This window comes from Dermacentor andersoni, chromosome 4 (assembly GCF_023375885.2).
Source record: "Dermacentor andersoni chromosome 4, qqDerAnde1_hic_scaffold, whole genome shotgun sequence".
NCBI lineage: Eukaryota > Metazoa > Arthropoda > Arachnida > Ixodida > Ixodidae > Dermacentor > Dermacentor andersoni.
In genome coordinates, this window is record NC_092817.1 from 60,733,589 (window position 1) to 60,760,916 (window position 27,328).

At 48.3% G+C, this 27,328-nt stretch overlaps 1 protein-coding gene across 1 annotated transcript; it reads right to left on the reverse strand.

Moving 5' to 3' along the window:
- Nucleotides 1-4,642: 4,642 nt before the first annotated feature.
- LOC126536696 (uncharacterized) lies at nucleotides 4,643-26,412 on the reverse strand. Its single transcript, XM_072287611.1, has 6 exons — nucleotides 26,313-26,412; nucleotides 25,042-25,155; nucleotides 24,389-24,957; nucleotides 17,182-17,637; nucleotides 16,256-17,096; nucleotides 4,643-5,372 (listed from the first exon to the last, which is right to left on the reverse strand). The coding sequence occupies exons 1-6, from the start codon at nucleotides 26,410-26,412 to the stop codon at nucleotides 4,756-4,758; spliced, it is 2,697 nt and encodes an 898-aa protein (XP_072143712.1). The 3' UTR covers nucleotides 4,643-4,755.
- Between the last annotated feature and the right edge of the window lie 916 nt (nucleotides 26,413-27,328).

Sequence of the window (27,328 nt, forward strand, 5' to 3'; positions counted from 1 at the left end):
ACTTCAGTGAACAATTCTTCGAGGTCACACGAAGTTTCTTCAAGTGCAAGAAATATATATATAAATATATATATATATATATATATATATATATATATATATATATATATATATATATATATATATATATATATATATATATATGTACACACGCACGCACACATGGGGTTTGGAAAGCTGGTCGGGCGCCAGCTTCCTCCCCCCCCCCCCCCCCCCCCGGAGAAATCAGAACATTTTGCCTATGGTGCAAAGCAAGGTTGCTGCCTGTCTGTTTTTAAGAAATCTGCGTGTTCCCGCAGTCCGGTAGTTAGTGCAGCGGCCTGTCTTTACCGCTCTTAAAGCTTTGAAGTATTTTGTGGCATTGAGAGTGTAACCGGAATTCTGCAAGCAGCTGTAATTGCACTGTGCAGCCAACAGTTAGCGGCGAGGGCTCTGCGCACGAATAAAAATATGCTTCCCTCTGGCCTGCTGTGGCGCATAAAATATGCGTCCGCGTCAAGCACAGCTTTACCTTGTAAATCTGCTCTTGTCGGCACATGCACTCGGCAAATGAGTCTCTCTTTTTGCTCGCACGCCACCTATCGACAGCGCGTTCGCGGAAGGCAATAAGATTACGTCAATGAAAGCTAGGGAAAAGGCCGCAGTTTTAGTTTTCGTAATTCTGCTGTCACGTCTGGCCGATTTATCTGGCCACGGTGACGTGTCTCTTGGTAGAGCACAGATGGTGCACCAAATCGCGCAAAGATAAATACGAGGCTCAACCTGTCATTGTCGCTGTCCGATATGCTATTGCGACACGCGACAACTCTTCAAAAATGTTCGGGCTGCCCACAACTTACCACGTGTATATATGCACAGCGCGTTTCAGCGAAAACTTCCAGTTCTGAAAAAAGAAAAGAAGAAACGTGACATAAACTTAATTTTCAGGTGAAAAATGCGGGACAAGAGAGAGATGAAGAGGAAAGTCATGGAGGTGAACCAGATATTAGTCTCCGGTTTGCTACCCTACACTGGGGTGTGAAGATAGGGGCTAGAAAGAGGACCGAGAGACAAGGATAACATAAAAAGTACACACACAGAGACACACGCACAAAGGGCGTTCCAGTTAGAGACGTTCAGAAAAGTTGGTAGATCGCGAGAAGCGCAACAGCGCTTACACGGCCTTCTTCTGTGACGCTAGGTCCTGACGATGGTGTAGAATTCCTTCTTGTGATAGTGGTCGGTCGTCCAGCTGGTGGAGTTCGTGGCAAAGAGATTTCCTCTGTGGACTGTCTGCGGGTAGTCGCACAAAATACGGACAATCGATTCTTCATGGCCGCAGTGGTCACAGGTTGCGGTGTTGGCCATCCCTATGCGGAACGCATAGGCTTTGGTAAAAGCAATGCCCGACCACAGTCGATACAAAAGCGTGGCGTCTCTACGGCGAAGCTTTGATGGGACTCGAAGGCTTTTTTTATTGATATGATATAAGGAGATGTTGACGCACAATTTAAGGCGCTGGCTACTCCATATCTCTTTAATGGTTCCATCATACAACAATCAGCGTTCAAGATTACGTAACAAATAACCTTTTCGCACAAGCACAAGGACTTATCACGCAACGTTTTCACAGGAAGACTATGACGCAAGAAACACATTGTACATACAATACACAAGGTTACACAATACATACAATACACAAGGTCCCCAGTTATGTAGATAACAGTCTCAAAAATACAAACGATACTGTCGCCTAATAGCACAGTCTCCAGTCGGCCGGTGGTACATACATTGTGTAAATGCATTATCACATATAGTATTTCGCAAATAATTCACAAACACATGTATATATACACTGAAATGAAAGGAACAATCAAATCGTTAATAACGTCCAACAATGTCGCTGCCTTCAAGAAACGTCTTTGGTGCTTTTAAAGCGCTTTTCTGCAAGGACGTTGTTGGGCCAAGGACACAAAACTTTCTTTAAACTGAAAGGTCTGCTGTCTAATTTAATTAGGGTTGATTTAGGTCACCATTTTGGTGTGTCGTGATGTGGGCAATCTAGAAGGAGGTGATATATATCTTCGTCTACAAATCCACAATCACCATCGGGGTTTCCGCACGGCCAATTCTGTGTAAGAAGTGCCTTGTGTAGGTAGTGCCTTAATCGATGAATAAGGGTTTCCATAGTTCTGTCTAATGACAATGAAAATTTGAATTCAATAAACGGATCAATATGGTATAAGTCCGAACTCTTAGAATTCTGGTCCAACCAAGTGTTTCTACACATCTTGCAAGACGTTTTCATTACAGTGCAGCGTAATTCATTCTTTGATATTCGGAGCGGAGCCGCATAATCTTAGTGGTGTGCTTGTCGTGCTGCTTCATCGGCTGCTGTGTTGCCCGGAATGTCGCTTAATGTGGGATAAAGGGAGTATAGAGGGGAATTCCTGAAATTTGGCTCATTCCACTGCGACAATGACGGACAAGCAAGCAAGACTACTAAGCACAAATAGACATAAGATACCGTGCTATAATCACATATTAACTACATAACTGACTGAAGCTAATAGCGAAAATTGACAGAAGTTTTGGTCCGTGTTCTTTAGAGCGATAATCCCTGACGAGTACAGAAAGTCCGGTAGGTTGAAAAACTGCATGTAGACTAAAAGCCCTGGATCTTTTGAAAGTAGCGACAACTGTCGGCAGCACCTCGTGGTTTGTGCCAACAGATGGATGGATGGATGGATGGATGCAAAACTTTAATGAAGGTCCTGAGGTACGCGACTCAGCGCGCTGCGGGCCGCTCCCATGTTGGGACAGTGAGGCCATGCCCGACCGCCGCATCGTGGGCCCTCTGGACAGCCCATAGTTGCGCCCCGGCATCGGGGCTTTTGATAGCGGAGAGCCACTTGTCCTCATTGATTTGTTCTGCGCCTCGTAACGAGGGGCAATGAGAAATGTTTAAAATGCGCGCACCTGATACGCCTGTTACATAAAGCGGCCGTGCGACATTAGGCGGAAAATCCGCTATTTCAGCGTCTCTTTCAAAGGCGTTCGCTCCTAGTTTTCCCTTTGCGTGAACAAGCGAAGAAGAGCCCGGTAACCGAGAAAGGGCAGATCGCTAAGTTCCGATCTATGTGTATACTACCTTGGCGATTGTGGAAGCTATGTGTTGACGTTTGCTGATTTGTTGCGAACGAAGAACAATTACATGCGCGCTGCGCGTGGCCTGTTGGCTGCTCCTGGCCCACGCCAGGAGACGCGCGCTAAGGCTATCGTCCAATCACATAGCTCAGCGACGAGATCAAAGGCTTACGCTACTTTAGGAAAATCCAGGGGTTTTAATGAGGGCAAGTAAAGATCGCTAAGGGGGATATGGGCGCAGTTTCGTAATTGCGATAACAAGTATTGTTATGGACATAGAAATTTTGACAGATTATAGGCTGACAACTATGTTGCGTATCTACGAGGGTGATTCGTATGAAAATATTAACAGAGAAATCAAATTCATAAAAGCTGTACGATTTATTTCGGAATTGGCAGGAGTTTCACTGTGGCCTAATGAATAACCGACAGGTTGAAGGATGTTCCTGCAACACAGCAGAAGAAAGATGACCGCCCCGTTGTCAACATGCACCGTGATGGAGCGGCGATCTGTGAGGCGGTTTTTCTTTTTTGCCTCGGAGGGGGTGTGTTAAACTTCTTGAAATTTATCGCAGAACAAAAGCGCACACTATATAATACGGTGATCTGTATGTGCATGTGCAGCAAGTCTGCGAGTCGACTACGAAGATTAAAGGCGCTGTAAATTCTGTGCAGGACGCCCCACGGCAGAGCCAGGCGCTCCGCGTAGTGATGGACGTAAACACCACGCCGAATTACTCTATTGTAAATGTTCCATTCTGCGATGTAAATCGGGAACATGGTAACAGTGGCCAGGCACTTGCGCAGATCTGCTAAAAAATTATCTTTGTCAAGCTATCAGAAATATGTGAGCAAGACTTCCGACTCGAGATGTATTGATATGAGCGGACAACACCTGACCCAGTACTGCTCGTTTAATGTTTGTGACAATCCAGGATGAGAAAATTGAATGTTCTCGCAACCCACACAGTCCTCCATTCACACTCCAGCTCCGTGTCTGGAAGAAATTTGAGGAAGAGCCGATACTCCTCTCTCCCAAATATCCAATATCCCCGCGAGAGCAAAGTCACTTGCGCTTTTCCGCAGAGCGGTAAGCGATATTGTAAGACTGGGTAAAAAAAAAAAGTGTGCGTGATCCACACAATGAGAGTTTCATGCTTTCCTGGCTCGGAAATGCCATAGTCTCGACACATAAAAGAGTGAAATCTGAAACACAAGGAAGCAGGTTTTGCACTCGGTGTAGTGTGCGGTAAACGAGCGGTGCTTGAAGAAGAGACAGTGGAGAAATGACCGACATGTGTAGGACAGTCCGATTTCTCTTTTGCTATAGTAATCGATTGAAAGGACCGAGTTAAGGCATACTACTAAAAGGGAATAGCCTGCGTTGCGAAGAACATGTGTCTGGAAAAAGATAGCAATGACCCTCTTGCGTTCAGCATGGCCAAAGATTGCCGTGGATAACAGTGTATGCTCCAGCCTGGATACACCAGCAGTTACGGAACACAAAATGGAAGGGTTGCTGTCATATGTACCACATTTTATTTCTGTAGTTCTCGTCGAATGCGTAGTACATGTCCATTGTATTTAAAAGCAGCACTGTAGGCACACAAGAAGTTCAACTTCACGCGTTTAAAAAGAAAGGTGACACAAAGTGCTTATTGCAGAACTGTAAAAGAGGGACGCCATAGCCGTCGAATGTTGTAATGGCGTGCCAGCTGCCATCAAAGGGTCGCATACCATTCGGCAGGTAGGGTCTGGAGCAGAGCGCAGCGACATGACGTATAGTACCGATTGCGGTGAGGTGCGCGACGGCATAGCCGAGCCGGACAGATGAAACTTCCCAGCCGGATTTCCGCAAGTTGATCTGGCGTTTCCGCGTGTCGAGGCCATGACGTCCTTCGTAGCTGTTACCACCTCATCTACCCCAGCCACCACTTTGTCCAGAGCCAGATCCTTGACCACTGCCAGCTCCCCAGCCGGAACCTTGACCGCTACCTTGGCCACCACCTTGTCCCGAGCCTTGACCACTGCCAGCTCCCCAGCCGGAACCTTGACCGCCACCTTGTCCAGAGCCTTGACCGCTGCCAGCTCCCCAGCCGGAACCTTGACCGCTGCCAGCTCCCCAGCCGGAACCATGACCGCCACCTTGTCCAGAGCCTTGACCACTGCCAGCTCCCCAGCCGGAACCTTGACCGCCACCTTGTCCAGAGCCTTGACCACTGCCAGCTCCCCAGCCGGAACCTTGACCCTGTCCAGAACCTTGGCCGCCGCCAAAGCCGCCACCCTGTCCAGAACCTTGGCCGCCGCCAAAGCCGCCACCCTGTCCAGAACCTTGGCCGCCGCCAAAGCCGCCCCCTTGTCCTTTGCCGCCGCAACATCCAGAGCCGCCGCTTTGCCCGGAGCCCCAGCCTTGGCCTTTACCGCCTTTCCATCCACCTCCTTGGCCGAAGCTCTGGCCGCTTCCACCACGCCATCCACTGGGTTTTCCTTCTCCTTTCACAGCGCCCCATTGTTTAACCCGTCTGAATCCCGATCCTTGACCAACGCCCAAACCAGTACCGCTGCCGTTTCCCCAAGCCATGTTCTTGGTATCACCGTCGCCGCTGGAACCCCAGCCCCAGCCAGATCCGCTTCCAGCGGTATCGTTAGCTGAACTCGACCAGCCCGAGCCACTCTGACCAGAGCCGGAGCCCCAGGGCCCTCGGAGGGGTGCACTTTCGTTGCTGCCACTGTCGGTGGATGCTCTCGATACGGAACCGGGCACGCCCCAAGGTTTGGGGCCGCTCGTTGTCCGGGAGCTCTTCAGTTGTTTCCTGGTTTGTTGCTCGTCTTCCGGAACGGTGGTGTTGACGAGAGTTGCGCCAGTTATCGCGGAAACAGATCTTGTTGCGAGCGATGGCTGGGTGGTCGTCCGCTTTGTTTTGTGCAGAGCCAGGGATTGCGCCGTCTGTGGCCACGCAAGAGCGCAGCACACGAGTGCCAGCAACATGTTGACGGCGGCCATAGCCTATACCAGACAAAAAAAAAAAAAAAGGAAAGCATATGAATGCCAGTAATGAGACGGCGACGAATTCGACGAACGTGGCACGTTTGGCAGAGATTAATTCTTAGAAGGTCGTACTGATACTACAAGTTCAAAGACATTTCGGCGCTGTATTCACAAAACATCAGAAAAATTCAGAACGTCGGCGAATAAGTATGCTCAGAAATCCAAGATAGCACACGGATGATGAAGCGCATCTGCTATTGTTAAGATGTATGCAAACTTTGGCCAGGCTAGTGTTACGGAAGGCCTGGCGCCAGAAGCCCATTGGTTTTGCACTAGTCTGTGCGACCAAAAACGTACACAGAATAATCCGCTTGACTACATGCTCTACGGCGCAACTGGACAATAGATTAAGTTCGATTGTCAGCTATACAGCAGGTTACATTGCTAACTACTTGAACACACTCAATGGCGTCCTCTCGAACCAAATTACCAGTTAGCTCTCCTTGCCGACACTGCCTAGCGAGCGACAAGTGCGGGCGTTCAGAGCCACTCATACGATACGAACGTTTACTTACGCTGCTGTCTCCAGACGATTTGCTTGTCGAGCGACGAGTGACGAGCTTTGACAGAAAGCAAGCTTTTATACGTTCGCGCTGAACAGCAGAAGAGAGGGCGAGAGAGAAGAAAGCCTGAGGTCGCTGTGCTGACGAAAAAAAAAAAAGTACAATTTTTTTAATTTTTTTGTTATGAAGTAGTGAACAGGCTTACGAAGCGAAAACTCAAACACGCCTTGATAGGCTAAAAAGAAACAGAAGAACGTCACCGATAGGTGACTTGGAAAGCAGCTATGTTATCGCTACGTATATACTATGGCGTGTGCTGCAATGAAACTATCTGACTGAAAATTTGTCGCAAGAAAACTGAAATTGGGGTCACTTGAAATGTGTTCTTTTTTTTTTTCGAGTGTTTACTATTCCATTTCTTCAGAGGCGAAAGCGCCATTCATAGACACACGCATAAATTGTACTAAATTCAATATCAGATAATTCGAAACGCCATGATAACCGATGGCTCATAAAGTGTGCGAGCACAAGGACATCATTTTCTCCTGGTGAGTTATCCACCTGTCAGCAAGCACTAGGACCTCTTGCGCATCAATTTGTGAGGGAACTTGTTTATCTTCGAAGATAGCCGTTCATTGCGAAAGGCTGGAAACGCATGCTGAAAGTAGTTATGTAGCAGCCTTCCGTGGACATGGTTGCACAGATTCATTTCATTCCTAAATATGCCCGTCACTATTTTTAAGCCAACCGCTGCACATATCTTCCCTCTAACGCTCCACATCTTGCAGTATGAATGGCGCAGAGTGCGTTAGCGAACACCGAGTTGCATTTCCGACCGCTACTCCCACAGTAGCACGGAAGAACTGGTAAATGTTTTGTATTTGGGCGCTTTTGCTGAGGCAGCGTGCGGCACGCCACTGAAAGCGCCATCTCGTTACTTTAGAGAAAACCGCTCCGCGAAATGGGTCTATACACCGCCACCAGATTGGCATGAATCTCTCTGGCATTTTATTCTTTCAAATGCAGAAAAGCGGATCACTCCTTGTGCTTCAACCAGCTCTTCCGATGGAAGCTGTCATTCTTGCTTTGGTATCCTAGGGGTGTTCTGCGGTGCTATGTAGAACAAAAATGTTATATTCCACAGAAACTAGAGAGACGTGCGCTCATTTTGATGCCAATCGTGTACGCCTGTTCCAAGTTTATAGTACCAAGCATAGGCGCCGACTACCGGGGGGGGGGGGGGGGGGGGGGGCTTCGAAACACACACATAAAGTGCCTTTACCAGAGCTTTGTCACCACAAAATCATTTAAGCTTTCTTTTGACTTTCCTCGACCATTTCACTTGAACGTTTACTCGGGCTAAGAGCTTACTGCATCATTCTTGGCGCGGACGTCCACGGTTTTTAGTTCATGCTTTCGCTTTATTTCTGCAAATCCTGACAATAGGAGGACACGCGCTTTAGAAGCACTAGCGGCGGCTGCTTCATCCGTATTTTCTCACTTCAACAATGTTTTAAATTTCCACTGTAAACACCATGCAACACACAATATATTTAAACGTACACACGGGACAAAGTTTATTATATTTTTGAAAGAGATGGAGGTAGCCAATTAAAGTTATACTTCTAAAGATAAGGATACCCTATATCTATAGAATGGATATGTTGCTGTATGTTCACCACGCTTCAATTTCCTTTGCGTATTTTTTTTTTTTGACCATGAAAAAAAAAAAAAACTGTAGACTTCAGTGATCCCTTTGGCAAAATCTTTTATCAGTGGCGTGTGAAATGCGCATGAATGTTTTGTGTCTCAGTATTGCTTCTCTTTCCAGTAAGCAATGCTAACGACTCAGAAAAAGCTCTTCTGATAATTTACAACATTTCTAAGGGATGGAAACATTGTCAGTTGCATGCAAAAGTCATGAATATATACAGGGTGCCCAAGTTAACTATCGTGCACCAAGATTTGAAAAAAAGCAATACGTTACTCGAAGAAAACCTAGTGCACATTGTTTACAGTACAGTGGAGTAGCTGTCAGTGATTTTACCGTTACTGAGATTTGATTAGGTAATTGTAATTAATTATCTAACTCGAGACGTACTCTCATAATTATCATAGTGTCAATGAGGCATTCGAACGCACGGCCACGGCACATCTAGCTGCGGTATGTTAAGCGATGTGCTAATTGCGTATTAATTTTTTTCCGACTTGTACATAAACGCTGCGAAATATGGCGACTACTACGTGACTGCGGTCCCACCCGCATCATAAACCAGCGCCCTCGAACAGGCTCCCTCTGAGTTATCCGGAACGAAATAAGAGAAATAAAAAAAAACATCGTGATCGACCTATCGCCTTATCTGCCGCGCCCTGGCCGAGGTAACACGTCGCGTTTGGTGTTAGTTGAAAAAAAGCTGTGATAGCTGTTGTCTTAGTGTAGGAAAAGTCACGGATGTTTTTTTTTTTTTGTTTTTTTTTTGCCACGAAACCTATCACCACAAGAGCGAATTGACAACGTCAGTGCAAAGGCTTGCCTTGCCTTGGGATCTGCAAATGGCAGAAAGAGGACTGCCGCAAATATATATCAGTCATGGAAGTGTGGCGGTAGACCAAAGGCATCGACTATCATCAGAAATCATGAAAACCTCAGACAAACTGGTAGCTTCAAGAAACAGCGGAGTAGAACTCCATTTCAGAGTCCTCGTATATACGCACGGATGTTCTAGCATGTATAGCCTCAAATCCTCATGCTCGCGTATGAAACCTGGACTCCCAGGCACCAATTTCCAAGTCATCAGTTGCTCATCATCAAGTCATCAGTTGCTCCAAGTCATCAGTTCCATGCAGTTGCTTTCAATCAGCTTATTTGAGGGCGCTGCCTTATGATGCGGGTGGGAGCTCAGTCACGTTGTATTTTTCATATTTCGTGAGGTTTGTTTGCCAGTCGGAAAAAATTGCACGCAATTAGTACGTCGTTGAAAACACAGTAATTATATGTCAATTGGAGGTACCTGGGGGTGCTTACAAATGCCTCATTGACACTTTGCTAAGTAGGACAGTATTTCTCGAATTAGACAATTAATTGCAATTATCGAATTAAATTTCAGCAACGAAAGAATTACTGGCGGGTCTCCACTGCACTGGAAACAATATGCACTAGGTTTCCTTCGAGTAACGCAACTGCTCTTTAAGTATTGGTGCGCGATAGCTGGGGCACCCTGTATAATTAACTCAGTCACCTAAATGACGCCAAGCCATGTTCACTCGAAATGAGAATCAACAACAGTCACGCACAGGAGCGCTTATGCTCGGACTCACAGAAAAACAGAGAGAGAGAGAGAGAGGCTGCAGCTTCGCCGGAAAGGCGAAGCAGTACTAGTGATAGCGAAGTATACAACAATTACACGAAGGAAGATTACACCACCGAGAGACGCCAGATTCTTGGTGGTGGGAGAGGACTCGGGATGTGAAAGTGAGCCTACTCCTACTATGAGGTATTGTAAATTCGCATATAAAGCCGTCACTTCTGTGAACAATTGTTCGAGGTCACACGAAGTTTCAAGTGCAAGAAATATATATATATATATATATATATATATATATATATATATATATATATATATATATATATATATGAACACTATGAACTTTCACAACCAAATTTTATGATACCCTATTGAGAACTGTGCTTTTGTACGTCTCCATTTTTTGTAGTTTCCCTACTTTTCTTCCACCAATCTTCCAAACGCCTCTTACTAATCCCTATTGCGGACATGTTTACTTTTCCACTGCTCTCGCTGAACAAAAGGGCTTCGAGGAGGCCAGTGGTGCCTAAGAGAGAGAGAGAGAGAGAAAAACTTTATTTGGTTCCTTCAAGGATTTAGCGTCTCGAGGTCTCGGTCGTCTTGGGCGCCGGCGACTTGGAGCCTCTTCCGGCAAGGGTGGGCCCCTATTCCAGGGCTCCACTGAGCCTAGCTACCTCACTAGCGTGCTGCACTAAGGCCCTTTGGACCGTGAGCTCGCAGCTGGTAAGCCGACTCTCCCATTGCTCCGCACTCGGGTTATTGTGTTGGTGGAATGGTTTATTGTGTTTACATTCCCACGTGACATGATATAGTGTGGGTGTGGCGCCGCACCATGGGCAGGTGTCTCTGTATTGGGTTGGGTACATTTTGTTTAGGATGTATAAATTTGGGAAGGAGTTTGTCTGCAATCTGCGCCAACTCGTTGCTTCCTCCTTCGTTAGAGCTTTGTGCGGTGGGGGATATTTGGCTCTCGTCCCTCTGTATAAGTTTAAGATTTCTGTGAATCCTCCCTCGCAAGCGTGTGGGTGATACTCCGGGGTGCGCGACTGCTCTGCTCGGAACGTGGTCTCTCGAGCTAGGCTGTCTGCCCTTTCGTTACCCTCTATGCCTGCGTGGGCCGGAATCCAAATTAACTTGTGTGTAACGTTCCTCTCGGCGAAGTTGGCTCCGCCAAGAATTCTGAGGGCGGCTTTGCTAATCCTGCCCCTCGTGTAATTTCTGCACGCTTCCTTCGAGTCTGTTAGGATGTTTAGAGGCCTGCCTGTCCTATGTCCTTCTACTGCCGCCAGCGCCACGGCAATTTCTTCGGCCTCCGCTGTGTCGACTGCCTTTGCCGTCGCACATGTGATCAGATTTCCGTCGCCGTCCACCACCACCGCCGTGGCCGTGCGCTTCCCTTCTCGCAGGTACGTGGCAGCATCCGAAATCGACCGCTGGGTAGATGTCTTCACATTCTAATAAAACATGATCCATAGTTTCCCTAGCTTTACCGCAGCAAGCACATGCTTCTTCTTCTTCCTTCTTATATCTCGCTTTATAGGTGCGTGTTTTAAGGCAACCCGATCTCGCTTCTAAAAGTAATGAGCTTCCCTTTAAGTTATCATAAAATGTTTATTTCCTGATTTCGTTTTTTCCTCTTAAATAGTTACTCATGGCAGGTTTCTTTTCCATTGCCGCCACCCATGAGATTATTTCGGCCTCTCTGACTTTCCGCTTGACGTTCTTTGTTGCTGTGTTGCACACCCTACAGGCCGCATACTTGCTGGTAAGCTTCCTAGTTCTTTTCCTCCACTGTGAATCAATGTTTTTCCTGTACAGATACCTGAACACTCTCCCAGCCCATTTACTTTCTTCCATATTTCTCAGTCCTTCTTCATACTCAATTTTACTGCGAGCTTCTCTCACTTCAAAACTAGTCCATCCCATATCACCCTGCCCAGCTTCATATGTACCCGTGAGCGCCCAATACGAGGCGACCCACTGACCTTTGGTTCCCATCGAGTCCCGATTGTACCCCTGATTTAAAGCAAACAACCGTATTTCCAAAAGTAAGTCCTGGAACCATTACACCTTTCAACATACCTCGGAGCACCTCGTACCTATGGTATCCCCATAGCGCTCTGTGCCTAATTATGACTGCATTTCTCTTCCCCTTCACTGTTATTGTTTTTTCCTGTTTCCATATGTATATTGCCTTCGTTTATCCATATACCAAGGTATTTATATTCTGTTACCCGAGGTATTTTCTGGCCCTGTATCGCCACTGTCTGTTCACTGTTTTCATTGAATACCATAACACCTGGTTTTCTAACACTAAATTTCAAACCTAAATTCTTGCCTTCCTGTCCACGGATATTAGCCAGACGTTGCAAATCACTTTGCTTGTTAGCTAGCAACACAATATCGTCCGCATAAAATAAACCTGGAAGCTGCTGTTCTACTAATGTACCCGCCTGTTTGTATGAGAGATTAAAGCCGATATTACTTCCTTCTAGCGCCCTCTCCATCCTCACCATGTACATCATAAACAGTAGTGGGGATAAAGGGCACCCCTGCCTCAGACCCTTGTTAATATGTACTTTCTCCTCGCTCCTTATCCCTTCTCATTCAACGCCAACGGTATTTTCTAGGTAAATCTCTCTCAAAAGCTGCAGACAATCGTCACCTAAGCCTTCTCCTTCCAGAATATCCCAAAAAATGTTGCGGTCTTACGCTCCCGTAATGTCTAAAAAGGCCACATATAACGGTCTGCTTTCTACTTTTGATATTTCAATGCACTGAGTAAGAACAAATAAGTTATCATCTCAACGCCTACCTATTCTTAAGCCATGCTGAAGTTCTCCCAAAATGCCATTCTCTCTTTTTACTCGCACGCCACCTCTCGACAGCGCGTTCGCGGAGGGCAATAAGATTACGTCAATGAAAGCTAGGGAAAAGGCCGCAGTTTTAGTTTTCGTAATTCTGCTGTCACGTCTGGCCGATTTATCTCGCCACAGTGACGTGTCTGTTGTTGGTAGAGCACAGATGGTGGCACCAAATCGCGCTAAGGTAAATACGAGGCTCAACCTGTCGTTGCCGCTGTCCGATTTGCTATTGCGACACACAACAACTCTTCAAAAATGTTCGGGCTGCCCACAGCTTACCACATGTATATGTATATGCACAGCGCGTTTCAGCGAAAGTTTTCGATTCTGAACAAGAAGAAAGCGTGACACAAACTTAATTTTCAGGTGACAAATGAGGGACAAGAGAGAGAGAGAGATGAAGAGGAGAGGTAGGGAGGTTAACCAGATATTAGTCTCCGGTTTGCTACCCTACACTGGGATTAGAAGATATGGGTTAGAAAGAGGACAGATAGGTAAAGGTTTAAAAAATAAAAGAATGCACACAGAGACACACAAGCAAACGGTGTTTCAGTTAGAGACGTTCACAAGAGCCAGTAGATCGCAAGAAGCGCAGTAGCGCTTGCACGGCCTTCTTCTGTGACGTTAGGTCCTGTCGATGGTGTAGAATTCCTTCTCGCGATAGTGGTCGGTCGTCCAGCTGGTTCAGTTCGTGTCGAAGGGATTCTTTCTGCGGACTACACTGCGGGCAGTCACACAATACCACACAAAATGTGGACGCATCTATAGGCTTTGGTAAAAGCAACGCCCAACCACAGTCGATACAAAAGCGTGGCGTTTCCAGGGCGAAGCGCGATGGGACTCGAAGGCTTATTGCGGGATCAAGGGAGTATAGTCGGGAATTCCTGAAATGTGGCTCATTCCATTGCGATAATGAGGGACAAGCAAGTAAGATTACTAGGCACCAGCGGACATAAAATACCGCGCTATAATCACACAGTAACTACATACCTGACTGAAATTAATAGCGAAAATTGACACGAGTCTTGGTCTGTTTTCCTTAGAGCGATAATCTCTGACGAGTACAGAAAGTCCGGTAGGTAGAAAAACTGCGTGTAGACTAAAAGCCTTGGATCTTTTGAAAGTAGCGACACCTGCCGGCAGCACCTCGTGGTTTGCGCCAAGAGAGAAATGTTTAAAATGCGCGCACCTGATACGCCTGTTACATTAAGCGGCCGTGTGACATTAGGCGGAAAATCCGCTATTGCAGCGTCTCTTTCAAAGGCGTTCGCTCCTAGTTTTCCCTTTGCGTGAACAAGCGAAGAGCCCGGTAACTGAGAAAGGGCAGATCGCCAAGTTCCGATCTATGTGTATACTACCGTGGCGATTGTGGAAGCTATGTGTGGACGTTTACTGATTTGTTGCGAACGAATAACAACTGCGTGCGCGGTGCACGTGGCCTGTTGGCTGCTCCTGCCGACGCCAATGAACGCGCTAAGGTTATCGTCCAATCGCATAGCTCAGCGACGAGATCAAAGGCTTCCGCCACTTTAGGAAAATCCAGGGGTATTAATGTAGGCAAGTAAAAACCACTAAGGGGGATATGGGCGCAGTTTTGTAATTGCGATAACAAGTATTGTTATGGACATAGAAATTTCGACAGATTATAGGCTGACAAGTATGACGCGTATCTACGACGGTGATTCGTATGAAAACCCTAAAAGTGAAATAAAATTCATAAAAGCTGTACGCTTTATTTGGCATTTGGCAGGAGTTTCACTGTGACCTAATGAATAACCGACAGGTGGAAGGATGCTCCAGCAACACAGCAGAAGAAAGATGACCGCCCCGTTGTCGACATGTACCGCGATGGACCAGTGAGGCGGGTTTTTCTTTTCCTTTTGTTTCTTTTTTTTTGCCGTTGTTAAATTTCTTGAAATTCATCGCAGGGCCAAAGAGCACACTATATAATACAGTGATCCGTATGTGTTTGTGCAGCAAGTCTACGAGTCGACTAGAAAGATTAAAGACGCTGCAACTTCTGTGCAGGACGCCCCACGGCCGGGCCAGGCGCTCCGCGTAGTGATGGACGTAAACAATCTGCCAAATTATTCTATTGTAAATGTTCTATTCTGCGACGTAAATGGGGAACATTGTAACAGTGACCAGGCACTTACGCAGATCTGCTAAAAAATTATCTTTGTCGAGCTATCAGAAATAAGTGACCAAGACTTCCGACGTATTGATATGATCGGACAACACCTGACCCAGTACTGCACGCTTAACGTTTGTGATAATCCAGGATGTGAAATTTGAATGTCTCGCAACTCACACAGTTCTCCATTCACACTCCAGCTCCGTGTCGGGAAGAAATTTGAGGAAGAGCCGATACTCCTCTCTCCAAAATATCCGATATCCCCGCGAGAGCAAAGTTACTTGCGCTTTTCCGCAGAGCGGTCAGCGATTTTGAAAGACTGGGTAAAAAAGAAAGTGTATGTGATCCACACAATGAGAGTTTAATGCTTTCCTGGCTCGGAAATGCCGCATTCTCGACACATGATAGAGTGACCTGTGAAACACAAGGAAGCAGGTGGTGCACTCGTTGGTGTAGTGTGCGGTAAACGAACGGTGCTCGAGGAAGAGACAGGGCAGAAATGACTGACATGTGTAGGAAAGTCTGACTGTTTTTGTTTTGCTATAGCAATCGATTGAAAGGACCGAGTGAAGCCATACTACTACAAGCGAATAGCCTGCGCTGTGTAGAACATGTATATGGAAAAAGATAGCAATGAACCTCTTGCGTTCAGTGTGGCCAAAGATTGCCGTGGTAAACTGTGCAGGCTCCAGCCTGGGTACACCAGCAGTTAGTGAACACAAAACGGAAGGGTTGCTGTCATATGTACCACATTTTATTTTTGTAGTTCTCGTCGAATGAGTAGTACATGTCCATTGTATTTAAAAGCAGCACTGTAGGCACACAAGAAGTTCAACTGCACGCGTTTAAAAAGAAACGTGTCACAAACTGCTCATTGCCGGACTGTAAAAGAGGGACGTCACGGCCGTCGCATGTTTTAATGGCGTGCCAGCTGCCATCAAACTGTCGCATACCATTCGGCAGGTAGGGTCTGGAGCAGAGCGCAACGACGCGATGTACAGTACCGACTGCGACGAAGTGCGCGACGGCATAGCCGATTCGGTCAGATCAAACTTGCCAAGCCGGATTTTCGCAAGTTGATCTGGCGTTTCCACGTGCCAAGGCCATGACGTCCTTCGTAGCCGTTACCACCTCACCTTCCCCAGCCACCACCATGTCCAGAGCCGGATCCTTGACCGCTACCGTGGCCGCCACCTTGTCCCGAGCCATGACCACCACCGGCTCCCCAGCCGGAACCTTGACCGCTACCTTGACCCGAGCCAGATCTTTGGCCGCCGCCACCTTGTCCAGAGCCTTGGCCACCTCCCCATCCGGTACCTTGACCGCTACCTTGTCCGCCGCCAAAGCCGCCGCCTTGGCCAGCTCCCCATCCGGTACCTTGTCCGCCGCCAAAGCCGCCGCCTTGGCCAGCTCCCCATCCGGTACCTTGACCGCTACCTTGACCGCCGCCTTGTCCAGAGCCTTGGCCAGCTCCCCATCCGGTACCTTGACCGCCGCCAAAGCCCCCACCTTGTCCGGAACCTTGTCCGCCGCCAAAGCCCCCACCTTGTCCGGAACCTTGTCCGCCGCCAAAGCCGCCACCTTGGCCAGCTCCCCATCCGGTACCTTGACCGCTACCTTGACCGCCGCCTTGTCCAGAGCCTTGGCCAGAGCCTTGGCCAGCTCCCCATCCGGTACCTTGACCGCCGCCAAAGCCCCCACCTTGTCCGGAACCTTGTCCGCCGCCAAAGCCCCCACCTTGTCCGGAACCTTGTCCGCCGCCAAAGCCGCCACCTTGTCCGGAACCTTGTCCGCCGCCAAAGCCGCCACCTTGTCCGGAACCTTGTCCGCCGCCAAAGCCGCCACCTTGTCCGGAACCTTGTCCGCCGCCAAAGCCGCCACCTTGTCCGGAACCTTGTCCGCCGCCAAAGCCGCCACCTTGTCCGGAACCTTGTCCGCCGCCAAAGCCGCCACCTTGTCCGGAACCTTGTCCACCGCCAAAGCCGCCGCAACATCCAGAGCCGCCGCTTTGGCCGGAGCCCCAGCCGATTCCTTGGCCGTTACCGCCTTTCCATCCACCGCCTTGTCCGAAGCCCTGGCCGCTTCCACCACGCCAGCCACTGGGTCTTCCGTGTCCTTTCACAGCGCCCCATTTTTTAAACTGCCCGAATCCCAATCCTTGAGCAACGCCCAAACCGGTACCGCTGCTGTTTCCCCAAGCCTTGTTCTTGGTGTCACCGTCGCCGCTGGAACCCCAGCCCCAGCCAGATCCGCTTCCAGCGGTATCATTAGCTGAACTCGACCAGCCTGAGCCACTCTGACCGGAGCCGGAGACATGCCAAGAACTCTCGCCGCTGCCGCTCCAGGGCCCTCGCAGTGGTTCACTTTCGTTGCTGCCACTTTCGATGGATGCCCTCGGTACGGAACCGGGCGCACCCAAAGATTTGTGGCCGCTTGCTGTACGCGGGTCCTTCAGTGGTTTCCTTGTGTGCGGCTCGTCTTCCGGAACGGTGGTGTTGACGAGAGGTGTGCCAGTCATCGCGAAAGCGGATCTTGTTGCGAGCGATGGCTGGGTGGTCGTCCGCTTTGTCTTGTGCAGAGCCAGGGATTGGGCCGCCTGCGGCCACGCAAGAGCGTAGCACACGAGTGCCAGTGACATGCTGACGGCGACCATAGCCTGAACCAGACAAAAGAAAGAAAAGCATATGAATACCAGTAATGAGACGGTGACGAATTCGACGAACGTGGCACGTTTGGCAGAGATTAATTCTTAGAAGTTCGTACTGATACTACAAGTTCAAAGACATTTCGGCGCTGTATTCACAAAACATCAGAAAAATTCAGAACGTCGGAGAATAAGTATGCTCAGAAATCCAAGATAGCACACGAATGATGAAGCGCATCTGCTATTGTTAAGATGTATGCAAACTTTGGCCAGGCTAGTGCTACGGCAGACCTGGCGCCAGAAGCCCATTGGTTTTGCACTAGACTGTACGACCAACAACGTACACATGCAGAATAATCCGCTTGACTACATGATCTACGGCGCAACTAGACAATAGATTAAGTTCGATTGTCAGCTATACAGCAGGGTACATTGCTAACGTAGCGCACTACTTGAACACGCTCAAGGGCGTCCTCTCGAACTAAATTACCAGTTAGCGCTCTCCGCTGACACTGCCTAGCGAGCGAAAAGTGCGGGCGTTCGGAGCTACTCATACGATACGAACGTTTACTTACGCTGCTGTCTCCAGACGATTTCCTTGTCGAGCGATGAGTGACGAGCTTTGACAAGAGCAAGCTTTTATATGTTCGCGCTGAACAGCAGAAGAGAGGGCGAGAGAGAAGAAAGCCTGAGGTCGCTGTGCTGACGAAAAAAAACGAACTATATGTATTTTTTGTTATTATGAAGTAGTGAACAGGCTTACGAAGCGAAAACTCAGACACGCCTGGATAGGGTAAAAAGAAACAGAAGAATGTCACCGATAGATGACTTGGAAAGCAGCTATGTTATCGCTACGTATATACTACGGCGTGTGCAGCAATGGAACTATCTGACTGAGGATTTGTCGCAAGAAAACTGAAATTGGGGGACACTTGGCATGTGCTTCTTTTTCTTTTTCGAGCCTTTGTTATTCCATTTCTTCAGAGACGAAAGCGCCATTCTGAGACACACGCATAGATTGTACAAAATTCAATATCAGATAATTAGAACCGCCATGATGACAGATGGTTCGTAAAGTGTGCGAGCACAAGGACACCATTTTCTCCTTGCGAGTTATCCACCGGTTAGCAAGCACTAGGACCTCTTGCGCAACAATTTGAGATTCACCATCGAGCGACGGTCGGCAACTCCGTTCTTCGACGCCGTGGCTTGAGTGCAATGAAATGGCCTGCGCCACTACACAATAGTGTCATATAAGCAGGGACATTGTCACTCTATAGACCCTTTTCACGGCGATCCCTGCTACATAAGGAGCAGCCCAGTAAGCTACAGACCACTGCTACATAAGGAAAGCCTGCGTTGCCGGCCCTTCGAAATGCACGACTTTCCCCGAAAATAAAAGACTTGACTCATCCTCCAGCGTTGCATCGCTAACCTCCAAAGAAATGTCTTCAACCCCGGAACGTTGTCGAGAGTGAGTACCACTCGGTAAACAATGACAAAGGGAGTAGTGCTGCTCCCTGTCATAGTAAGTTTCGCGCACGTTATCTACGCGCATACACCTTGACTGGCACACCAGCTTACGCCGAACTTTGTCGCCAAAGTATCAAGAATAAGTGAATGGGCACGCACTTAAATATATGCGCACTCTGTACGGAGAATAAATGACGGACTACACCGACAGCAAATGAGTGGTAGAAGCTGAATATTTCGTGACGGTCCACAAAAGTAAGCGACTTACTAGCGATAATACATCCCTGCTACAAGGAATTACAATGCACAGAATACCTACGTTTCAAGCCTTGTGCGCAGTAAGAAATCTATCGGAACTGCAATATATCGGAGCACACCCGCGCGCGATATTAGGCAGAAAATGATTAGAGCTGACAGCAACCTCCTTCAAGTCTAAAACCGTCTGAAAACCTTTACGTCATCTGCTAAATGCGAGAAAATTTGATTGCTTTAAAAGAAAGTAAACTCGTTATTCCAAGACGACACATTTCGGATAACCTGAGCATTTCCAGCTCTGACGTCAAGCGCAAAGGCAAAGGTTTCATGAAGACCCGTGCTCTTGAATAATATTGTTCGAAACATGGCCTACGTTCGCCATTCAAATGAATGAAGTCAATATAGGGGTGGTGCAGGTAAGCACTGATTCGTTTCGCTACCACCACTGCACATAATTGAAAACTGAAATAAGGGACTGCTCGACTATACAACGAACTGATAGACCAACTACAGGGAGCCATATATTGTACACAGCAGATATATCACCCGCACGGCGGCAACAACGATTGCCTGGCTTGTCGCGTTAGAATTTCGCACTTTTCCGTAGCACGATGGAAATTTCGTTCGACATATTCTTATTTGCTTGCTCATGTATTCAGAGACCCTCTGAGCACATCATAGTTGAGTAGAGTGATATGCATGCTTTCAGCGTGTAGATTGAAGAAAGAATTAAAAAATAAATTCTCAGGTTTTATTACGTATCAAAACCACAATCTGATTATGAGGCACGCATTACGCCGGGGGGCACTACCGGATCAAGTTTGACCACGTGGGTCTCTTCACCTAAATCTAAGGCCTCGCGCGTTATTGCATTTCGGTCTCATCGAAATGCCGCCGCCGCCACTGAGATCGAAGCCACGACGTCAGCAGCGTGTACTGCCACAGCCACTAGGTAGCCACAGCCACTAGCCACTAGCCAAATAAATGAGATTTGCAATAGGAAAATTCACGTGCGCAATGCAGGCTTAAACAGAGGCATCCACTTTTGAGGCAAATACCTCATTAGTGTCCAATCCATTACGCTTTCAAGGTTCACCGTGCTCCCCTGGGAATGAGTGTGGTCGATGTGGCGCCTAATGCATATACGTATCAGTTAGCGAGAGGCTCCAGCCTCACAAGGCCTTGTGAGGCCGCCAACAAGAACTGCAAGCGCAGTTTCAATGCAATAAAAGAAGGTCAAGCGGCGAGCACGGGAACTTTTCGATTCTCATACTTCCCATCTATGTCGGCGGGTTTGCATCGACGGGTACTTTTTTTAACACATCACACATGAGGATGACGCTCTATTTAGGGTCATGATAAAACAAATAAATTGTTATTGACATATGTCTCACCAGATTACTTGAAGAAGCATCTCGCCTCTTTGTGCGTGCAGGGCCCTTTTCATGTTGTTAGTCGCCTACCTTAAATAAGACAACCCACGCGTCTTCAGCGTGGACATAAAATATTTCACTCGCTAACACGCGATTAGTTATTGCTCAGCGTTGTTTTTTATTACAGAAGATAACAATGAAATTCAGTTTGCCCACCACTGTGGAATTCTGTCACATGCGTTTTTAGAACTATGCTGCATTTTTATAGCGAAGCCTTTCTTTGCAAGCACTATCGGATTTTCGTGACCGTGGCTGCTTGGTGCCGCTGCTGTACTGCCGAATAGCTCGTACTCAAGAAATTGCACAGATCCCACGCACCGTGGGAATCGATGTTAGGCGAAGCAATTGGCGGGTACCTGGCTAGCTGTACAGCATTGTTGGGCGTTGCGCAAAACGGTGCCAGGGAGACTAGCGTCTGTGTGCGTGTGCGTGTGTGTGTGTATGTGTGCGTCTCGCGAGCCTACGTGTATGTGATGACAGCAGCGCGACGACGAGGACCAGATCAAAGACGATCGTATGGCATCGAAGGCGTGATGCTGTATCTACGCCGGCCGTTCGACGCGAGCCTACGACCTGAGGATTGTGGAATTCTACATAATTAGTGGACGAGCGTAAACGGGATAAACGCGTATTGTGACGTCATCGGCGACTACGTGTTATACATTCCTACGTGCCTATGGCTATGTAATGTGGTGTATGTTAAAACAACGATGACATTTGTACTTCAGCGAAGAAATGTCAGAACATGATTAACTTGGGCAATCATTAGGTAGGCAGAACATCGCACGATTTCTTAATTAGCGCAAACATTTATGAAGAGAGTGCAGGGGAAAGTGGGCCAGTCCCGCAAATGGTGCAGTCCAACATGACGTCTCAAAGCACGAGCTGTCAAGAGGAAAGAGGACGAGAATGAGGCACGTGGCGCTCACGCCGAGTGTTTCAAATGCTGACTGCGTTTGGAACGAGATAAGTATGCGTGAGATTGTGGACTAGTAGTTAGAGCACCGGGACGCTGTGCTCCATGGCAGAGGTTCGATTACACCATCGGTTACACATTATCTTATTTCCATTAAAGCGAGGCGAGACGCGGACACCGCAAAGTGCCAAGAACGAGGGAAAGAATGCTTCGCACTAACGAAAATTAAATAACGTACCCTATGGTCGGACGAACCTCCAGCCCAATAGCCCATAGGCTCTAGTCATTAGACCACAATCGCAAGTATACTTATATCGTGCCAACGCTAACTAGCTGTTTGATATGATGGACGCGTGTTTCGCTTTGCATGGCTTGGGTGAACGAGAGCACATGCGCGCGCCAGTTTACGCCAAAGACGCAGGAATGAAATGGTCAATTTTATGATCATCTGTTGTTTAACTTCTTTACATAGGTCCCGATATGTGTGTTACATCTGCATAATTTTTACAGTGAAGCTGTTAAGGTTTCCCACCCACGTCAACACGGGCGTCCAGGCATCCCCGAACCTCAACGAGGTAGTCCCCCCGCAGAGCACGTGAGCTGACAGACCGCGCCCGGCCGGCCTCTCGAGAAGACCTACGAGCCGAGCGAGACAGGCTGACCAGATACAAGGACATGACAGAGATGTATCAACAAGCCAGAAGAACATTCCCACCACCACACAAAGACCTATACAGGGCGCAAGCAGTGTCCGTACGCCAACTACAAACCAATGCATTCCCGAACCCGTTTCACCTCAAATGGATATTATTCCCTGAAGTACACAAAGAAGACACGTGTAAGATATGCAAACAGGACACAGCTACACTCAAACACATGCTATGGAAATGAAACGCCCAAGGCAAAAGCGAGTTAAACTCCGAGACGCTGTTGCTGAGGTAGGCCGTCGCTCTGCGCAGCTCCGACCTCGGCGACCAGCTCTGGGCCGTCCAGCGGGCCCGCGAGGCGGCGCTGAGACAAGATATCGACGTCCCGTCGCGGGAGACCTGAGCCCGGGTCGCCAAAAAGCCTGCCGGATAATTCAATAAAGTTATTACCAACCATACTGTTAAGGGCTAGTTCCCCCAGGATCGTATTCGTGAGAAGACCCAAAACTATCGTCACCAGGATTGGCTCCAGCATTGTCTTCTTCTCCACAACTGGCTCGTTGGCGCCCCTCAGCACTTCCGCGCGAACGCACTCGTGCCACGGCGCCCGCGTTCGTCGCCGTAATTAATTAATAATTAAGAAACACAGTAACGTAACCACTTTTACAGCGAATTACAGCGAATCTTTTAAGGGCTAGTTACCCCAGGATTGTGTCCGTGTGTAGACAATAAACTCCTCGTACGTGGGCCGATCCCGGAGATCGTTCAATACCGGGCCGACCCGCGGCAGAGGTAAAGCAGGCGTTAAGCACTCCCCATACGTGAGCCGATCCCGAAGATAGTGCAATGCCGGGCCGACCCGTGATGAAGGAGAAGCAGGCGTTAAGCACTCCCCATACGGGGACTTATCCCGAAGATAGTGCAATACCAGGCCGACCCGCGGTGGAGGTGAAACAAGCGTTAAGCACTCCTCATACGTGGGCCCATCCCGAAAGATAGGGCAATGCCGGGCTGATCCACGGCGGAGGTGCAGTTCGCCATTAAGGAGCCCACATACACAGCTTCGCTGGTCATCCTTCTTCGCAGAGTCGAAGTGCACCGAGTTTTATAGAATCTACTTTTGTTGAATGGTCGGGTAATGCGTATGAAAGTAGGAAACTTGTATTGGCTCTATATGCCATGCGAGTGACATATTTCTGGCAAGAGTGGATTTCGATTGGTAAATGCACTCGTCTGATCTCCTTCCTCTGGTGTTGTCAAATTGCGCTCCTCGTCTAATAGCTAACTTGTAGAACAGTCTAGGCCGGCATAGCGTAAAACTATTCCAATCTGTTTTTATTCCAAATCTGCTATTACCCCTCGCTCATTGGCCCAAATTTTTCAGGCCGCGCCCATTTTGCCTGCCTCTCAAGCGACGTCAGGAATGCTCAAAACCCGACATGCCAAAATGACGTTTAAGCACTAGTTATGCTTAATTATGCCGAACAAACCCCGCAATATCTTGGAATAACTGGCGACTGCTCGTTCCGTTTGAAATAGAAAATGGCTGCCTTTTTGATAGCCTTGGCGGCGGCGGCTCGTGGTGGTGGTGAAAAACTTTTATTCCCCACGCACTACCCCACAGTGATGGCATTGCCCCTCAACTTTCGGGTGAAAATGTTTCACTCTTGCAGGGCCAACAGGGTGTTGGTCTGCAGGCGGCTCAAGGTTCGTTCATCGGCCTTTCTCTGGCCCTTAGCAGGGACCGGGAAAAGCCGATGACGTTCCCAAATGTCTGCCAGAATTTCCCTGAACCGCAGAAACGGTTGTCTAATCTCTGAACCATAAGAGTCTGGTTGAGGTGCCCGGTTGGTAAGCGCTCGGGCGGCCGCGTCCGCAGCCTAGTTACCTCTAAGGCCCTGGCGGCCCGCAGTCTAAATGATGTGTTTGGGTGAAGGGTCTGATTCCCTCACGGCTGGCTTTAAATTGCGGTAGGCTAAAGGTGAGATCTCGCCCGCCAGGTAGTTCTCACAGGCTCTGTGCGAATCTCAGATGATTACCTTCGAATTCGGGTCCGAGGCTGCAAGCGCTATAGCTACCTCCTCGGCCTGCGCGAAGTTGAAACCTCGATAGGAGAGCACATTAACTTGTTGGTCCTGTTTAACTACGACGGCCATGTAGAATCCAGTGGGCGACGGCTCTGCCACATCAACGTAGTATACACCCTGCTTGGATGCGTATTTGTGTTCGAGGGCCTGAGCCCGCGCCTTTCGTCTGCCTTCATGTGTCTGCGTGCCCTTGTTGCGCGGGAGTGGAGGAACGCAGAGCTTGTGACGCCACATCTCCGGGAGGCTGCATGTCTCCTCTGGAATGCATTCGTGTTGTATGTGCAAATCGTCTAGCAGGCGGCGCCCGGACACCGTCTGCGAGAGTCGCGTGTATTGGTTCACAAGATGGGCCTCCTTCAACTCCTGGTAGGAGTTGAGCACCCCTAGAGCCGACAACTTAGCGTTGCAGGTAGCCACCGGGAGGTCCAAAGCTCGCTTTGTAGCCTTCCTAATGATGTCGTCAATGCATTCGTTGTGTTGCTTTGTAGTGCGAAGGTCAAGTACGTACGGAATACAGGATCCTGCTGGTTACGAAAGCATGGGCGAGCCGAAGCGCATCCCTGCCCCGCAGCGCGCCGCGTTTGTTGGAAACGAGTGGATCGTACGTCCGACCTCTTCGCTTACGCATTTGAGTTTGGCGATAGTGGATTCCGGGCTGAGTCTGTGATGGATGAACAGGCTCTGGATCTGGATCTCCTTGGCTTCTCTGATAGGAGCTCCTGTCAGAGAGAGACGCAAACTCGTGTTGTCTTTGGGATTGGTTCTGACGTGAAGAAGCTCCGATTTCGCTAATTTTTAATATGTATGCACAGTTAGAAGTACAGTGCATGTGTGTTGTCGCATTCTTTTTCGCACTGATATTCATTTAAGAATGCAGACCACACGACTCGCACAAAGAGCTGTCTGCTGCAAACAGGGATGTTACTATATCCCAGCTATTGTTATCTGTGATCACAGCTGCGTCAGGTGCTCAGCCTGTACAATCCTTTATTACAGCCTTTCTGTAGTAGGTGTATGTCATGTTTCAGTGACTCAACTTTGCGCAGATGACTTAATACCATTTTTTATGATAATGCAGGTGACAGCGGCTACCCCCTGGAACCATGGCTCCTAACTCCGATCCCAGGCCATCCTCCCACGTGCATTGCAGAAGGCAGGTAGCAAACTGCACACGCTGCCATGCGGTCCGTAGTGGAGCGGTGCATTGGGCTTCTCAAGACCACAATTCCACTGACTTCGGCGGTACCGCGTTCTCCGCTATGAACCAGACCGGACCAGCCAACATCGTTGCAGCGTGTGCAGTCTCACAATTTGTGCCTTGATGAAGGTGATGACGTGTCTGATGATGTTAGTGATGACAGCAGCAACAGCAGCAGTGACGATGACAATGGCGACCGCCCCTCCCCACAGTGAGTCCCCTGAGTGAGAGCAGCGCGTATAATGTACTTGAAAGGCTGTGCTGCCTGGGACAATGTTATTAGACTATTTAGCACGACTCGACAGCAGCACCAGCGCTACATTCGAAGGGTATGCGGAGGCGGCTGCGTCGACAACAGTACCAACAGCAGCAGTAAGCATGTGTATGACGCTGCAGGCAGATGTTTAATACTGCTGTCTGTACGCCTAATAGAGAGACGGAATCAATGTGAAGAAGTGTGTGCAATTAGCGGATAGCCTACGGTTATTTGTTATCGAGTCTGCTCAATCATAACTAGTGTTTTCACGTAGCTTGTGCCAATGAGCTTTCACTACTGCAGATGATTGCATCATTCCATTGTGACACTACATGAGAGCCTTTCATTTAATAGCTGTGGCTAGAACACCTTGTGCTCATCAGCAGAATGTGTAGCCACTATTCTGGACAGCTGGAGCTTGCCGATTGATTTGCTGCTGCTGCTGTTGCTGTTGCTTCCATCATCTTCAGGCATTTCGCTGCTAGCATCACCGACACTGGTACCGCCATCTGCACTACGCATGGGAGGATATCGGACTTAGTCTCTTCGCTCCACCACCTGTACTGTTCTCACGCACCTTGTAGGCCCTGCGCAGTTTTGCCACCCAGCCAGCGCACAGTTCCTTGTCAAAAGGCCAAGACATGCTGAAAACGATCGCCTGGCATGTCAAGCACATTATTCTCCCTTGGAAGCGTGTACATTTGTACATAGTTGTAAAACTGAAGGAACACGAATTGTAAATATTCATTTCAAGTGCCAGTATCATTGTTGAAAATCATTTATTTATATCCCCAGTGTAAATAACAGAATGCAATACATTTTCAATGTCATTTTCATCAAAGTAAATGAGAGTTATTGCGATGCATAGCTGTAGCTACACAGGGCATGATTTTAAAAATTAAATCATGGGGTTTTACGTGCCAAAACCACTTTCTGATTATGATGCACGCCGTAGTGGAGGACTGCTTGTGCATGAGGCAGGTACTGACAAAGAACATAGCCGTTTGTTGCTGCGCGGTGATCAAGCAAGGAACGCATTATTCAGCCTTACATGGCCGATAGTCATGCAAGAAAAGCAGCAGGGTTCTTGTAGCTCAGAGAGTTTCGCTGTAAAGAGAAAAACCACCGTCGTACGTGCTCTTCGCCATGTGAGATGCGAGCTCCATGTTGCAGAGACACGGACTGGTTCTGTCACCTGTCGGTAACTAAAATGTCCGAATGAACCTGGCAAATTGCAAATATATAGTCTAAAGTAGCAACGTCGGCTCGTGCACGGCGAAGGGTATACGAGGGTCTGGCGCGCAGCAAACGTTTGAATGCTAAGCGTGATGGTGACAAGGCAGATTTCCACGTGCGTGTGGTCAGACTCCTTGTGTGTAATGATAAAGCGTGATACGTACACCTTTCAAAAGAGAACGCCAGTAAATGAAGCATTCTC

Bases quoted from the DNA above. Each gene is read 5' to 3' on its own strand.
- LOC126536696 (XM_072287611.1), bottom strand. From the start codon at position 26,412: ATGCGTAGTGCAGATGGCGGTACCAGTGTCGGTGATGCTAGCAGCGAA. The intron at 25,156-26,312 runs GCAAGCTCCAGC...TCTCTCTGACAG, and splicing joins CAGCAGCAGCAAATCAATCG to GAGCTCCTATCAGAGAAGCC. The intron at 17,097-17,181 runs GCTTGGGGAAAC...GCGCTGTGAAAG, and splicing joins ACGGTGACACCAAGAACAAG to GACACGGAAGACCCAGTGGC.